A 13,076-nucleotide genomic window follows, 5' to 3' on the forward strand; every position below is an offset into this window, starting at 1 on the left:
TCTTCTTGCTGATCTAGCACAGTATCATAGTCACTATATCCTTAATCCCCTCCATCCACATCCCTTACTGCTATTGAACTCTGTTTATAAGATGTGAAACTGCTAACAGCTAACATCAGTACCATTCTATAAATTCCTCATTGCTGGTACAAAAGAGAGACCCCTTCGAAAAGGGCACCCTGGAACTGAGCTAGCCTCTGTCTGCCTTTATAATTCCCTCTGTGGACTGCACTGAGTGAGTATTTATAGCCTGAGTTTGACTATTTGGGGATGTTTCTCTGATCTAAAATTTAGTGAAGCTAAAGAAAAAAATAGCTTTAAGGAGATGATGATATATTATGTGTCTGAAAAATATCTTCCAAGTATAATTAATTGAAGATAACCCCTGTCCTCAAGACAATGAAGGAAGAGAAAAGTCAAGTTTAGAAAATAGGACAATACAAAGCTGCAAGACGTGAAGTGAGAAGAAGGTAGAGATGGCTTTTTTCACAGCGGAACTGTATTCTATTCTGACCAGTTTCTACCTTCTACATAAGCCTGTCTGTTGAAATTCTTACTTTTCAGGTCTTCTCTGTTGAGGAAGTCATTTCTAGGCGAGAAAGCAGACTTCCCAGTCCTCTGGCCCCTACAGCCTCTCTGCCCATCTTCTGTGGTGTATCTGTTGGAGCTGTGTTCCTCATGATCCTTTGACCTCTGCCTTGGGAAAAGGAAGAGGGAAAGTGATGTAATCATATTTTCATTTTTAAAAAGACAATATCATTTCTTCATTATATGTAAACTACCATTTCAAACAATTCCATTTATAAAGTCTTTACTCTTGACTTGATGTGGGCAAATAGATTGTCCAGTCATAAATGTTTTATCTTGCCAAGCTATCTACTAATCGCTCATGTAATGGGTCCTTCCTTATTAGATCTAGATCTATAGTTGAATTTGAGCCAACTTAGAAAAATATTAGTCATTTCCAAAAGGTAGCTGTAGACAAGACATTCTGGAAAAAGTATTCTATATTTTGCATCATGCTAATACATTTCACAATTAAGTTCCTCTTACAAGGTCTCTTGGGCCATTAAAAACATATAAATTTAATTATGTTTTTATTTATTGTTTTATATATGTATATATATGTATATATATATCATTCTGGTAGTGAAAAATATACCTCATGTTAAATGTTCTCACATTAAGCAAATATTACAAATATTAACACTTATTGAGTTGATAAGAATCCTATGAAATATAAGAATACTAGTTCTGAGAGACATAGATTGTATTCATTGCACTTTCTGTGGGATTTGTCTTTGACAGATTTTTTAGTGTGAACTTCTAAAATTAAATAATAATGACATAACTATACCTTCCCCATGTAAGGATTGTTCTACAAAGGCTTATTAAAATACTATTTCTTAGTACTTGGATTTACCTTTTCCCTTCTTCTTCTTCTTCTTCTTCTTCTTCTTCTTCTTCTTCTTCTTCTTCTTCTTCTTCTTCTCCTCCTCCTCCTCCTCCTCCTCCTCCTCCTCCTCCTCCTTCTTCTTCTTTTTCTTCTTCTTCTATTAGATTGGTTGTCATTTTGGTGGATGCATTGTCCTCAATAAAATGAGACCACCTTCTATTAAAAATTGGCTTGTGAAAACTAAGTAAAATTCTAAAATTATATCAGTGCTCCCCATAGTTAATGTTTCCTGCATATTCTGAAATAATTAGTTTTGTTTCCCTAGGACTTTTCTGCACGGTATGGATGACTCAGCTTCAAATTCCTTAGCATCATTGTTTAATCAACCATTTCACTGGGTTTCCTGCATGTCACAGTTCTACCCTTCTTTACTCAGGTGAGAACTTCCAAATGCCACACTGTCTATAAGTCTGTGACTCTTTTACAAATGTAACAGAAACTTTACATCATGGGTATCAAGGAGTCTTACAAAAGGAACTTAACAGTAATCAAGGAAGTGGGAAGGATAATTCCATGATTTATTTTTTAAGCCCAAGAATCAAAGACACAGCACTCATAATAATCTCTCTAACTCCTAACTTTAGTTATGTAATGGAAAAGGTGGATTTTGAGAACTTCATTCTCTTTAAGCTAATTACCTAGGCATTTAAAAATTCATTCTTGATCTATGATTGGGGATTTGACAGTTCTGCAGCTAATTGTCTAATATAGATAGCAACTGGATAGTCAATTTAACTTGACTCAAAATCTTAGGTACAAGTTTAGAGGAGTAACTTTTATAATTATGATCAAGATTTTTCATTTTTATTATTTAATTAACAACACTTAAAAATCAGAAAAAGCATTTACAGTGTAAAATGCACTTCCAAGAAATTCTGATGACATTTTGTGGCATTATGTAGCATGGCAGTTTGATTCTTTGTAGAATATATCATTGGAAAAATACCTTTCCTTTGTACCTGTGAATAAAATATCATGAATAGCTAAAGGAGATATTGGTGATCTGAAGGCAGTCTTGATTCATGTTGGAAATACATTATTAGCAATTACAGATTGGTTAGGTCCTGGGTCCGCTCCCCTCTCAGTGCTGGGACCCCATTTGGCTTGACCTATACAGGTCCTCTGCATGCTGTTACCGCCTCTCTGTGTTCACATCTTCATATTCATATGAGCATATTTGCTCTCTACCATCAGCACATTTGTTTTTCTCTTTGGAACCAACAATTCCCCATTGGGTGAGACTCTATAATACTTCTTTCAGCCCTGCTTAATTCAGCCCAGCTAGAGCCTGGGAACTTCTTACAACAATAGTTAATTTTTATATTTAGTGTCTCTTTTTTTTCTATACCCAAGTGTAAATGAAACATGAAGTGTCTTTTTTTCTGCTTCTGTCACTAAATGATCTGTTACCCTAACAGAAAGATTCAGTCCCAAGTGGCTGTTCGTTCCCAGTGTAAATGGTGTCCAGTGCCAGTTTTCTAGGACCATGTTAGTAGCCTGTTTTGAAAATTTAAAAACAATTTTGGAAATCCACTTCTAGAAATCCACTGTAAGGAATGAAGTGAAGATGCTAACAAAGTTTTATGTGTAAAATAGCTGTTAAAATATTGTTTATAAGAGAAAATGGAAAATTAATGTTCTATACTATTACTGGAAAAAAATCATATATAGGAGAGTTCTAACAATAGACCAGTAAAGATAGACCAGTAAGGAATCAATAAAAGGGTTGGTTTTTGAAGGTATTTGACAACTTATAGAAATCATTGTGATTTATAGTCAATTGGGGTGAGCAGATTAATAAGTATGTGGTTAGTCAAGCCAGTCTCCTTGAAGCAGTGTGCTTAACAGACCTGGTGCCAATGATCATCTGTTACTCGGTCATCTTCTAGCCCTCTGTGAGCCTTGGTTGGGTAAGGAAGAACTCATGTGCTTCCTTTGTGGAGAGAAAGGTGCTGAGTAGTGTGTGTAGGAACTTTCTGAAGAAAAAGAAGCTGGCAATCAGGTCCACATCTCAGTCCCATTCCATTTGTAGTTGGTCTTGGCAAGAGCATCTTAACCTTTCAAAGGGAAAACCATTCCGAGTTGATGTTAACAGGCATTCCTGAAGAATTCCCCTGCACAGTCTGTCAGTTATTCACTGTATAAAGTGTGCTTTTGATTATTCAGCTTTGCATGGTTCCATCACATGCTGGTTTACAGTGTTCTTCTTTAAGGGAGATCCGAGCTAATCTTCCCTACCCTAAACTTCCTGGGTAAGAGAAGCCTTGGTGTCTGGGCAAGGAACAGTTACTAGGAGGTGGGATGTAATGGATAAACACTGGCCTGTACAATTCTACCATACACAGAGCATTATAGAAAAAATGCAAATAAAACAACACCCCACCAAATACTGAAAGGATGTAGACTGTGGAGGCTCTATAGGTTTTATCTCTGATGGTGAGTTTGCGAGTATTTTTAATTTTTACCTGTATTTTCCAAATTTCTTACAATGAATATGATTGTACTTTATTAATATGAAACAATTAAAGAAAGCAAAAAGCAAGCCCATTTTCTCTGATTATTCTTTGTTCTCATGGCTTAATTTACAACCTCTGTCAAGACTGTTGTACTTCTCCATTTCTAGCTGAGTGTTTGCCTTCCCCTCAACATTTCATGCGCAGCTGCCCACATTTCCTGAGTTATCTACTGTGACAGTGGTCTGTCCTTCCTCCTTTCTTGCCTTGTTCTGCATACACAAGCATTGTTCATGAACCCTTCAAAGATTGGCCTTCCAAACTCTTTATTTGCCTGTTCTTATTCCTTAGTCTTGCCTGGCCTTTTCATGGCCAGTAAACAGTGTCTCAAAAATCCTCTCAAAGCCAGTCTTCCTCTCCAAGTCATTATAGTGAATTTTGTTCATTTTACTATTATTTAACACGTGTAGAACAGTTTTCCTATGTCCCTTTCCTCCCCAGAATCCTAAAGTAGCTTGTTGTACCCCGACTTTACTGTGCCTTGTTTCTCAGGCACCCCCAGTTTTCCCTGTCAGTTAACACACTCTCCTCACACATGCTTCAGAGTTGGCCATGTCTAACTTGTATTGGCTGTTCATTCTCAACTTTATTATCCATGTGGTTTCTTCTTGTGGAACTCCTTGGGTTCTTTATCCCCTTGTCTGAATTTCCATGCAAAGTATGATGTGATCACCCTTTGCTGAATCCCACTTGATGCCTGACATTCTGGCAACTGTTTCCTGGGGCCATATGATGGGCTGAGAAAGGCTCGGTGCCTCCGACGTACAGCCCAGCATGTTTAGAACAGTGATGTAATCTGGGCAGCAAGAAAATCCATTCTAAAATAAATCATAATCGATATGCATTTGCCAGGCATGGTAATTGGGGGGTCCCAGACCAGCAATATGTGGCTCAAAAACCCCTCCCTTTCAACCCACTCTCCATACTTAAGCCAGCTATCACTATTTCTCTTTTACTCCAAATTGTTCATGAGAACTGTGTTCATCACCTTAGCAGCAAACATATTCTGGGAAATACATGAGTTACATAATAGCAAACTAAAACGTGTTAGGTTTATCATATGAGAAAGGAGAAAACAGAAATGAGATGACTGAAATAGCTAATTTTATGAAACTTCATAGTAATTAAAGTTTTTATTTATTTATTTATATTTATTGTGCAGGGGAGGGTACATGTTACAACATTCTTATGGAATTCAGACAACTTTCAGGAGTCAGTTTTCTCTTTCCTCCATTATGTGGGTTCCTGGGGATTGGACTCAGGTCATCAGCCTGAGAGGCAAGTTCCCTTACCTGCTGAGCCATTTTGCCAATCCAACATCTTAATGAATATAACATCTCTTTATTTTGTACCTATATATTATTTCAGGAAACATTTGAGTCAGCTTTCAGAAATATTGAAGATACATTATTCAATGTAAATGAGAAGGAAGAAAAGGAGCAAGAAAGGCAGGAAATTAAAACAAACCAGTCAAAATGCTGAAAGTGACATAGAAAATAAACTTATCTATATTGTCTATAAGGTTACTATGAGGAATATAATAAGTAAAATGAAAATCTTTCCATGCTCTCCCAGGCTCTGGTAATACAGTTTTGAAGACCCATATTTAGGAAAATTAATTTCCAGAGTATTAAGTAGAATAAACTACATTCAAGGTCTCTACCAATGGTACTGCCCAATAATGTAGGTGACTTAGAAAGAGTTACTGGTTTCATAGTAGATTAAACTTAAGAAACTGATCAGTATATCACTATCAAGCTAATAGCATGCTAATATACAGTGATTTCATATAAATATTCAAGAAAGAATATTCTCTTGGTAATTGTAGTAGTCAGAGTTCTCGAGAGGAATAAACCTGATAAAATGAATCTATGTATACTAAAAGGAGATTTATTATGGCTCTTATATGCTGTGGTCTGGTCTGGCTAGTCCAACAATGCCTGTCTCCTGACAAAAAGACCAAGAATATGATGTTTGGTCAAAGAAGCTGGGTATCTCAGCTGATCTTAAGTCTGTGTTGAACTCTAGGAGAAGTAGGTTCCAAAGCCAATGAAGGAATGTTTCACCCCAGGATAGATGAGCTTGCCGGTGAGGGAGCACAAGCAGCCTAAAAGCAAAGGTTCCCTTCTTCTGTGCCCTTTGATGCAAACTGTCATGACAAGATATGGCCCAGACTTCGGATGGGCCTTGCCACCTTAAATGACCCAGTGGAGACTAATTCCTCACAGGTGTGCCCAGATGCTTGGGTGTAGTTGATTCCAGATGTGCCATCATAGTAATTTATAGTACGTTTCCTTCTAACACTTTTTTGTGTTTCCTAACCTTTGGTCTTCAATAAACTATTTGAATACTTCCAAGCAATTTTCAAGTCTCCCTTAGCTAAGTAGGTCACCAGTCTGCTCTGAACCTGAGTAGCACGATCCGTGTGAGGAAGCATGCATTCACTGCTACTTGTCATTTTCTTCTTTGAGCACACAATACGGTGATACAAGGCTAGTCTCTCCTCAGCCGGAGAACTTGCTTTTACTTAAGGTAATACTGTTTATGTTTATATATCATCTGTTGAGTGTTCAGCTAACCTGAGCAGATCTTGTCTGCTGGACCTGGGATCTGAGGACCCAGAAGAATGAGGTGGCCTACAGTCTAATGCTGTAGACAACCTTACTTCAATTTCAGTGTACTTTTTTACAGTACGAAAACAAATAAAGCAATGAGCCAAAGAAGGTTGTTTGAGTTCAGAAAAAATATGATCAGAAAAACATGTAAATAAACACCAATAAGCACATACTAAAAGTTAACAGAGCAGCCCTTCCGAAGAACTCTCTCAGGACAGACCAGTTTAAACACAATCGCCTGCCATATACTATAGATTATATCTGGAAAAGCAGGAAAGCAAGGCAGAAGGCCATATCCAGATTCAGGGCACACTGACCAGATTGGGTTCTATAGCTGTGTTCTGACATCCAAAAGAATAAGCGTGTCTTATAAATACAATGTACGTGTTTGTCACGGGAGTCATGAAGACATCCAAGAACAATCCCGGGAACACAATGCACCTGAGGTAAAGGCCCTCTGCCCTTTTTCCTGGAGCCTCTCTCTCTCACAGCTCCCCAAGGCATTGTCTCCCACAGTCATTCTTTTGACCGTGTTCCGACAATCTTCCACCTAAATAGAAGTTATATTTGGCCTCACTCTACGATACTATGTAACTTCTTATCCAATCACTTTTTTGATAAGTGTATTTCACAGACTTTCTCCTTGTAAGCTATTATGCTGTGTGTTACAGGTAAGGGAAGAGGCAGTTAAGGAAATCTGGACCAAATTCCTTCTCAACACAAGAATACAACAACCTAACTTAAGGGGACCTACTTGACAACCACACAGTACTGCTGTTGACTTCCTCCATCTTGAGACATTCCACTGATTTCCTCTTGAGATACTCCACCAATTTCCTCCTTTCTTTCTTGTTTCTGCTTTTATGTCTCTTTTTATATCATGTACCCAGACCTGCCCCTGAAATATTGAATATCTTCAGTGTTCTGCTATATAACTTTTAAAAAGTAATGCTGTGGTCTCTGTGGTCTCCTACACTTCTCCTGTACTCCATTGTATTGAAATCAACTGGAGTCTCTCCAAAGACTATAGTCTCACAGATGTCAGTGTGCGTGAATAGTTTCCTGAAGATGATGTGTGGAGGTTACAGACACTGTCCTTTCCCAACTGATCCTCTTCTATCTGGCCTTGTCTTGACAATGGTAAGCTTACTCAGTTGTGCAGGCAGATTCCCAGGTGGACATCCAGAGCCTCCTTTCTGCCTACGTTCCCACCCTCTTTCTAAGTCTCCAGAATCTTAAACCTTCAAAATCTACCCTCTATAAGGCCTCCTTCACCGTTGTCATCTCCCCATCCCTGCAGTCCCTGACAGCCCAGCCTTGCTTCTTCCTGCTGGTGCTGAGCCTGGCCTGAGCTAGGCAAGCACTCTCCACTGAACAGTGCCCTGGACCCCAGTGTGCGAGTTTTCTATAATTTATATGTGGACATTTATTTTCATTATCTTCTAAACTATAGCCAGAATTTTTTCAAACCCAAGCTTTTTTTTTTTTTTTTTTTTTTTTTTTTTTTGGTTTTTTGAGACAGGGTTTCTCTGTGTAGCTTTGTGCCTTTCCTGGAACTCAGTATGTAGACCAGGCTGGCCTGAACTCACAGAGATCCACCTGCCTCTGCCTCCCGAGTCTGGGATTAAAGGTATGCACCACCACCGCCAAGGCCTTTTTTTAAAAAAATTTATTTTATCATTAATTTAATTTTACATATCAGCCATGGATTCCCATGTCCTCCCTCCTCCCACCCCCAGCCTTCTCCTCCCCCCAATCTACACCCCATTCCTACCTCCTCCAGGGCAAGGTCTCCCCTGGGGATTCAGCTCAGCCTAGTAGATTCAGTCGAGGTAGGTCCAATCCCCTCCTCCCTACACTAAGGCTGAGCAAAGTGTCTCAGCACAGGCCCTAGGTTCCAAAAAGCTGGCTCACACACCTAGGACAGGTCCTGGCTCCACTGCCTGGGGGCCTCCCAAACAGTTCAAGCTAATCAACTGTTTCATTTATCCAGAGGGCCTGGTCCAGTTCCATGGGGGCTCCTCAGGTTCACAGTTCATGTGTTTCCACTAGTTTGGCTATTTGTCTCTGTGCTTTTTCCAATCATGGTCTCAATATCTCTTGCTCTTATAATCCCTCCTCTCTCTCACCGATTGGACTCCTGGACCTCCACCTGGGGCCTGGCCATGGATCTCTGCATCTGCTCCCATCAGACACTGGATGAGAGTTCTATCACGATAGTTAGGGTGTTCGGCCATCCGATACAAGCCAATTTTTCTAACTCAGACTTAATTATTTCATGCCTATGACCTAAAATCTTTCAGTGAGTACCCTACACATGTACATGTACACCACACACACACACACACACACACACACACACACACACACACACACACGGCATGGTCTAGAAAAGTCACATGCATATGGGTCTGTCTTTCCTACATCTCCAAACTCTGACAACCATCACAGTGTGAACTTGGCTCTTCACACATCACCCTTCCCATTGTTTCTTGCTGTGCCGTTCTTCCATTTCCTGACATTGCTTCATCATTATTTAATGAATAAACACCTGCTTACCTTCATAGCTCAGTTCAGATATGACCTTTGTAGGGAAGCCTTTCATTAACCCCAAAGATTAGGGTTTTTTTTGTTTTTGTTTTTGTTTTGTTTTGTTCTTTTGGGTTTTTTGTTTTGTTTTGCTATATCTTAGTTTGACTTTCCTCTGTTGCATATTCTTCTGTCTCTCTGGTCTAGAAGTCAGCAAATATATATTATTTGAATGAATGAATTAGCAGATTAGTTCCAAGTAGTGAACTATTTGAAATATGAAATATTTCTAACATTTTATATGAATGGTAGATCTTAGGTATGGAAAGTGTGATTTTGATGAGTTGGTTATTTCTAGTATCCTCAGGAGATACCATCTAGAGAAGAGTACAAAAATTGCCTCCTAGGAAAGGGATGGGTGCTATGATGTAAGTATATTTCGATATAAAATATTTTAAGAGCTCCTAGCTATTGCTGGCAAGCTGCTACACAGCCCTGAGGAACAGAGCTGAGAGAGTCTGTACTCTGAGACACCAAGTACAAGCAGAGCCAGCGGGGAGCAGCTTGGGACTGCTGTGTAGCCGTTCCAGAGAATGACGGACAAATGGCTGCATCTTTGAAAGGATTTTCAAGGTCAAAGTCAGTATCTGTGAATCAGACCGTTATTAAAAGAACTAAAAATGTCAGCTGAACTAGGAATTTTAGATGGATGGAAGGATGGGTGGATGGATGGATAGACAGACAGATATATCTTAAGGCTTATTCTATTATGACTTAAAAGTATTATATGTAAAGCACCAAAATTGAGATTACACTGTGATCATACAGACAACCACAGATTTTCACAATAAATGAAAGTGTGTTCTATGCTTGTTTGGTTTTGTGATCTTGGAAAGTGAGTTGACCTATGTGAGCTTCCATTTCATTTTATGTTTTGAGGAGGAAGTTGAGACATAAATATTCTATAATCTTATTGATCTACTTAGACATTCCATGCAAAACTACTGTTTATTTCCTCTTTCAAAAAAAATCTTCTTCCCTTACCTTCCAGGATATTCTCATGGGAGGCTTATGAGAATTAAATGAGCTACCGTGCCTCCAAGCCAGCCCTCACATTAAATATCCACCCAGCAGTCACTCATAACAACTAGTCAGTGAAGAGCTATCGGTTTCAGTAAGTGGCAGACTTTATCAATTATCTCAACATGTTAAAAGGATCTACTACAACGATGATAAAGTGGAAAGAAAATTGAACTGCTTTCCCTCTGGCTGTCCACACTTATCAGAAGTGTGATGTTAAAAAAAAAAAAAAAAACCTTTCTGGAACTACCAGTCATAGGGTCTCATCTGGAGGTCAGGTACTGATAAAACCATTGACTCCAGAGAGAGAGTAGCTCCTGCAAGGGGTGGCCAGTGACTCTGTGCTGTCAGTAAGACAGTAGACTCAAGGCTTGATTAGGACTTTAGAGAGACTCCTCAACTCATGTTTCAACTGTTATGTGTTTTCAAAATTAAAATTAATTAACCTTGAAAGCACTTGCTAATGAATCCACTTTTTCTTGTCTTCAACTCTTGGTTCATGCTACTTGGACCAAAGGGGAAGAGATGCATACAACTAGAATTTCTCTAATTGTTAGACCATGTTGGATATAATGCCAGGGGGTTAGAACCTGTAGAGAAGTGCTAGAGAGCATAATTAGTATGCCAGTTTTTGCCTAGCCTGCACAAAGCCGCAATGTAATTCCCAGCACTACATACATAGGCATGAGGGTGCACACCTGTAGTCACTTTTTTTTTTTTCAAGAAAGGGTTTCTCTGTGTAGCTTTTGGAGCCTGTCCTGGAACTCACTTTGAAGAACAGGCTGGCCTCGAACTCACAGAGATTTGCCTGCTTCTGCCTCCCCAGTGCTGTGATTAAAGGCATGTGCCACTACTACCTGGCATGTAATCTTTTTTGAGAATGTAACTCTGTATTAGTGGACAATGCTAGCTTGAATATCAAGGCAAATTCTAGATACATACATATATACATACATACATACAGAGATGTGCATCCCCCAATTTCTACTTTCTCAATCATCTGTAATTGTAAATACTATTATGATTTAGCTATGCCTATTATAGATATCTGAGGTGGTATTGTGTTCCCTAAAATATTGTGCACCCTAATAAACTTATCTGGGGTCAGAGACAAAACAGCTACAAAATTAAACATAGAGGATAGGCAGTGGTAGCACACGCCTTTAATCCTAGCATTCCAGAGGCAGAAATCCATCTGTTCAAGGATACAGCCAAGCACGGTGATTCACGCCTTTAATCCCAGAAAGCAAGCCTTTAATCCCAGGGAGTGATGGCTGAAAGCAGAAAGGTATATAAGGCATGAGGACCAGAAACTAGAAGCATTTGGCTGGTTAAGCATTTGGCTGGTTAAACTTTCAGGCTTTCAAGCAGCAGTTCAGCTGAGATTCATTCTGGGTGAGGACACAGAGGTTTCCAGTTTGAGGAAATAGGATCAGCTGAGGAACTGGCAAGGTGAGGTGGCTGTGGCTTGTTCTGTTTCTCTGATCATTCAGCATTCACCCCAATACCTGGCTCTGAGTTTTTCTTTATTAATAAGACCTTTCAAGATTCATGCTACAGATATCAACTGTTTATAAATATTTTCAGTGCCAATTACCTGAAATTTTTATATTTTTGTTAAAGTTGAAAAGAATATATTTTGAATTTTTAATTTATGACTTTTTTTCCTCAGGTACTAAAATTATCTTCTTGTAAAAAGATGACAAGGTGACTTTAAAAGTTTCCTTTGCTTGCCAGGCAGTGGTGGCACATGCCTTTAATCCCAGCACTCAGGAGGCAGAGACAGGCAGATCTCTGTGAGCTCGAGGCCAGCCTGGTCTATAGAGTGAGTTCCAGGACAGCCAGGATTGTTTCACAGAGAAACCCTGTCTCGAAAAACAAACAAAAAAGTTTCCTTTGCTTCTTTTCTTGGAAAGATTCTGAAAGATAAATTATGGAAGATGCAGAGTGATGTCATGATGCCAGGACTCACCTGCTCCTGTTTCCCTGCACCAGGATCCTCACCCTCAGCTTGTCTTGAGTGATGCTCTTGACTTTGTTCTCTGAATAATGTCCCTTATGCTTTCTGATATAAATTGGTCCCAGTGATACATGCCAGAAACCATCTGGTTGAAATCATTCTCTATACCTTAAGTAACATGGCTCCAATTTGGAACATAGCCCTAAGACCAAACTCAATTTGAGGATAAAAATTTGGTATCTTCAATCAGGAGGCTTGATGGAGCCAAACATCTTCTGTGCCAGAAAATGCAACTTATCCACCAAGTGTCCATCAAACTCAATTAAGGGAAACATGAAGTGAGGCAAAGAACATGAGTTTTGAAGGCAGAGTGACCTGGATTTAAAGTAGCCACGTCTGTTAACTAAATGTCTTTGGAGTACTTGTTCAATATTCTTAAAACAAGGATTGAAATATACAGTAAGTAACTCTATGCTCCTCCCAACTTGAATAGTCTTAAGAAGCAGACCCTTGAACAAAGATTCAGGTGAAAATAGTTTTTTTTTTTTTCTAAGTGGAGGGAGAGAAGTAGATAGTGAAGTCAAGAGAGATTTGTGTTATCTTTCAAGTGAGCATTGAAGGAGTGCCTCAACTTAGGAAGCCGTGGGGAGAGCTATGGGTTGTTTATTTGTTTGTTTAGTTTGTTTTAATATGTCAACACATTTTCTTTCTTAATTCATCTTTTTAATTTTCAAAAATTAAAACATAGTTATGTAATTTCTTCTTTCCATCCCTTCCTTCCTCCAGTACTTCCCATGCATGGACCCCCACCATTTCCTATAGAAGTCATTTCATTGTTACTGGTGTGTATGTGTATGTACCAAAAACATATAAACACAATCTGCTCATTCCATTTAGTGTTACTGGTATGTATATAATTTAGT

At 39.0% G+C, this 13,076-nt stretch overlaps 1 protein-coding gene across 7 annotated transcripts in view; it reads left to right on the top strand.

Annotated features, from left to right (window-relative positions):
• Kiaa0825 (KIAA0825 ortholog) overlaps nt 1-13,076 on the top strand; it is a 441,346-nt gene that overhangs the window by 132,931 nt on the left and 295,339 nt on the right. For 6 of the 7 annotated variants that reach the window (XM_006986534.4, XM_076551989.1, XM_076551990.1 and 3 more), the window contains one exon: nt 1,722-1,832. The exons of the other annotated variant lie outside the window; for it this stretch is intronic. In XM_006986534.4, the coding sequence (XP_006986596.1) occupies nt 1,722-1,832 (111 nt within the window). The remainder of the gene's footprint in view (nt 1-1,721; nt 1,833-13,076) is intronic. 7 annotated transcript variants of the gene reach the window in all.

This window comes from Peromyscus maniculatus, chromosome 15 (genome assembly GCF_049852395.1).
Source record: "Peromyscus maniculatus bairdii isolate BWxNUB_F1_BW_parent chromosome 15, HU_Pman_BW_mat_3.1, whole genome shotgun sequence".
Taxonomy (NCBI): Eukaryota; Metazoa; Chordata; class Mammalia; order Rodentia; family Cricetidae; genus Peromyscus; species Peromyscus maniculatus.